Here is a 1,910-nt window from a genome sequence, read left to right as displayed (position 1 = left end):
ATCGATCGCCCCGAAGAGCACGCAGAGGACGTCATGAGTCGTCTCGTCTTGGTCAAGGTCCAGGAATGCTACCTCGGCGTGGCGAAGAAGCTCGTCCGTGATGTCGAAGAGAGCATTGTGAGCGCAAGTGCCGTCGCTGCCAGCGCCGCGAGCAAGCGCAGCGAGTGCTTTGTCCACGAGCTGCGTCTGAAGCTCCAGTGTCGCCTCAAGTGCAGTGGCACGAGTGCGCTCATTGGGAGCCTACCAACCGTCGCAGGCGACGTCATGAACTGCGACGATCAAGGGCCATCGGTCTTTGCTCTTCCGGCCAACCAAGACGGACTCCACGTCACGCAGGCACTTTTGACGCACCTTGCCGCTCTCAAGGCCCAACTTGGGCCTTCGACACAATGGAGCTCGACGATGGCCGACGAGGTTTTGGACGTCATCCAGAACGAAGCGTACGGGGCCGTGGACGGAATCATGCCACGCTGTGGGGCGCCGTGCCCACATTGCCGTTGCCCGTGCACCAAGGCGCTGGGCCATGCGTCCACGAAAGACGACGCTCTCCACGACACCTACCACCAACCGGAAGGCCTCGTTGGTGTGTATATGGTACGCTCGCACGAGCTTGTGTACCGAAGCTGTGCGACGTCTGTCGTCGATGATATCAGCATTGCTTTCGCGAGCGGCAGCCGCCCCTACAAGGAGTTTGAGGCGATTTACCCGGGGTGGGCCTTGCCGCGCGTGACCAAGTTTCTTCCACTGCGCGAGTACATCTTCAAACAATGCCAGTCCGAGCTCTCGCAGATGCACAACAAGCTCAAGTGCACCACGATTCCTGCCTCGTACGACCACAACCTCGCCGACATCGAGAAGCAACTCGTGCACCTTCTTTGCTAGCGACTAGGTTTACACCTACAACACAATATACCTTGTCTGGCAAGCGACGATCGCTTCGTTTCAGTGACGTAGCCATGGGTGCTGCCAACGCAAAGTTGTTTTGTGAATATCTCAAGCGGAAAGGAGGCCAGCGGCGCTGCCACCTTGGTCGGGGCAGTGGCGTATGCACCAATCAGCGAGCAGGGTTACAGCCAATCGGACCGGATCTTGGATCGCAAAGGCGCCAATCAGCATGCGACGTCCCACTACGAGCAGCAAGTGCGGCCAGCCTCCGCGCCTCTGCGGCCTCGCAAGGTGCACCGGGTGCCACGTCGTCGTCGACACGTAGCCGAGTCGACATCAGGTACGAGGAAGCCGTCGCAATGGCGCCAAGTATAGCAGAGCGTCCTCCACGCAGCGTGAGTGCTACTACCCCCGCGCCCTCGTACCATACTAGTACAGTAGTTGGAGTAGTTGACCGCTCCCGGCGGCAGTGTCGTCCCTTACAATGGCTCTCGACGCCAAGATACTTTCGGCCGCAGACATGCTCGAATCACGCCAGGAGCTACGCACATGTTGGTCACGGCTGGCGTGTCCCACGTGCCTGCTGGACTTATACGCGATCTTGTAATGGCGCTTGGTCGCACTTGGCTTTTTGCGCAGCAACAACGGTAATATGGACGACGCCACGATCGCCGGCATCGTCGTCGGCGCACTCGTTCTTGTGGGCGGTCTCGCCGCCGTCCTCTTTCTGCGCTACCGCAGCGGCGCCCCGTTCAAGTCCGAGGCGCTCGAGCTTCCGATGACGCTCTCGCGCGGCGGTGGCCACTCGTACGTGGCATCGCCCTTTGACCCAAATCGCAACTCGACCTTTGTACCGTGGCTCCTTAAAGCGAGCTCGCGCCAAAGCAACGACTCGATGTCCCTCGACCAGAGCATCGCGTCGACGAACGAGCCCAACACGGACGTCCCGCCAGACCCGAGCGCACGCGACTCGTTCTGGGACCGCCTCTCGCCCACATCGCGTGACCAGATTCGCAGCGAGAGCT

At 60.4% G+C, this 1,910-nt stretch overlaps 2 protein-coding genes across 2 annotated transcripts; both read left to right on the top strand.

Annotated features, from left to right (window-relative positions):
• Positions 1–33: 33 nt before the first annotated feature.
• SPRG_15622 (hypothetical protein) lies at positions 34–924 on the top strand (the record flags this gene model as incomplete). Its single annotated transcript, XM_012357574.1, has 1 exon — positions 34–924. The coding sequence occupies one exon, from the start codon at positions 34–36 to the stop codon at positions 880–882; it is 849 nt and encodes a 282-aa protein (XP_012212964.1). The 3' UTR covers positions 883–924.
• Positions 925–1,537: 613 nt separating this feature from the next.
• Positions 1,538–1,890, top strand: SPRG_15621 (hypothetical protein; the record flags this gene model as incomplete). The annotated part of the gene is made up of 2 exons (XM_012357573.1): positions 1,538–1,782; positions 1,839–1,890. 2 exons carry the CDS (start codon positions 1,538–1,540, stop codon positions 1,888–1,890), a joined length of 297 nt encoding a protein of 98 aa, XP_012212963.1.
• Positions 1,891–1,910: the final 20 nt, after the last annotated feature.

This window comes from Saprolegnia parasitica (genome assembly GCF_000151545.1).
Source record: "Saprolegnia parasitica CBS 223.65 unplaced genomic scaffold supercont2.1001, whole genome shotgun sequence".
Classification (NCBI taxonomy): domain Eukaryota; phylum Oomycota; class Saprolegniomycetes; order Saprolegniales; family Saprolegniaceae; genus Saprolegnia; species Saprolegnia parasitica.
Note: the sequence above shows the minus strand (reverse complement) of the source record. Positions and strands in the feature narration are given on the sequence as shown.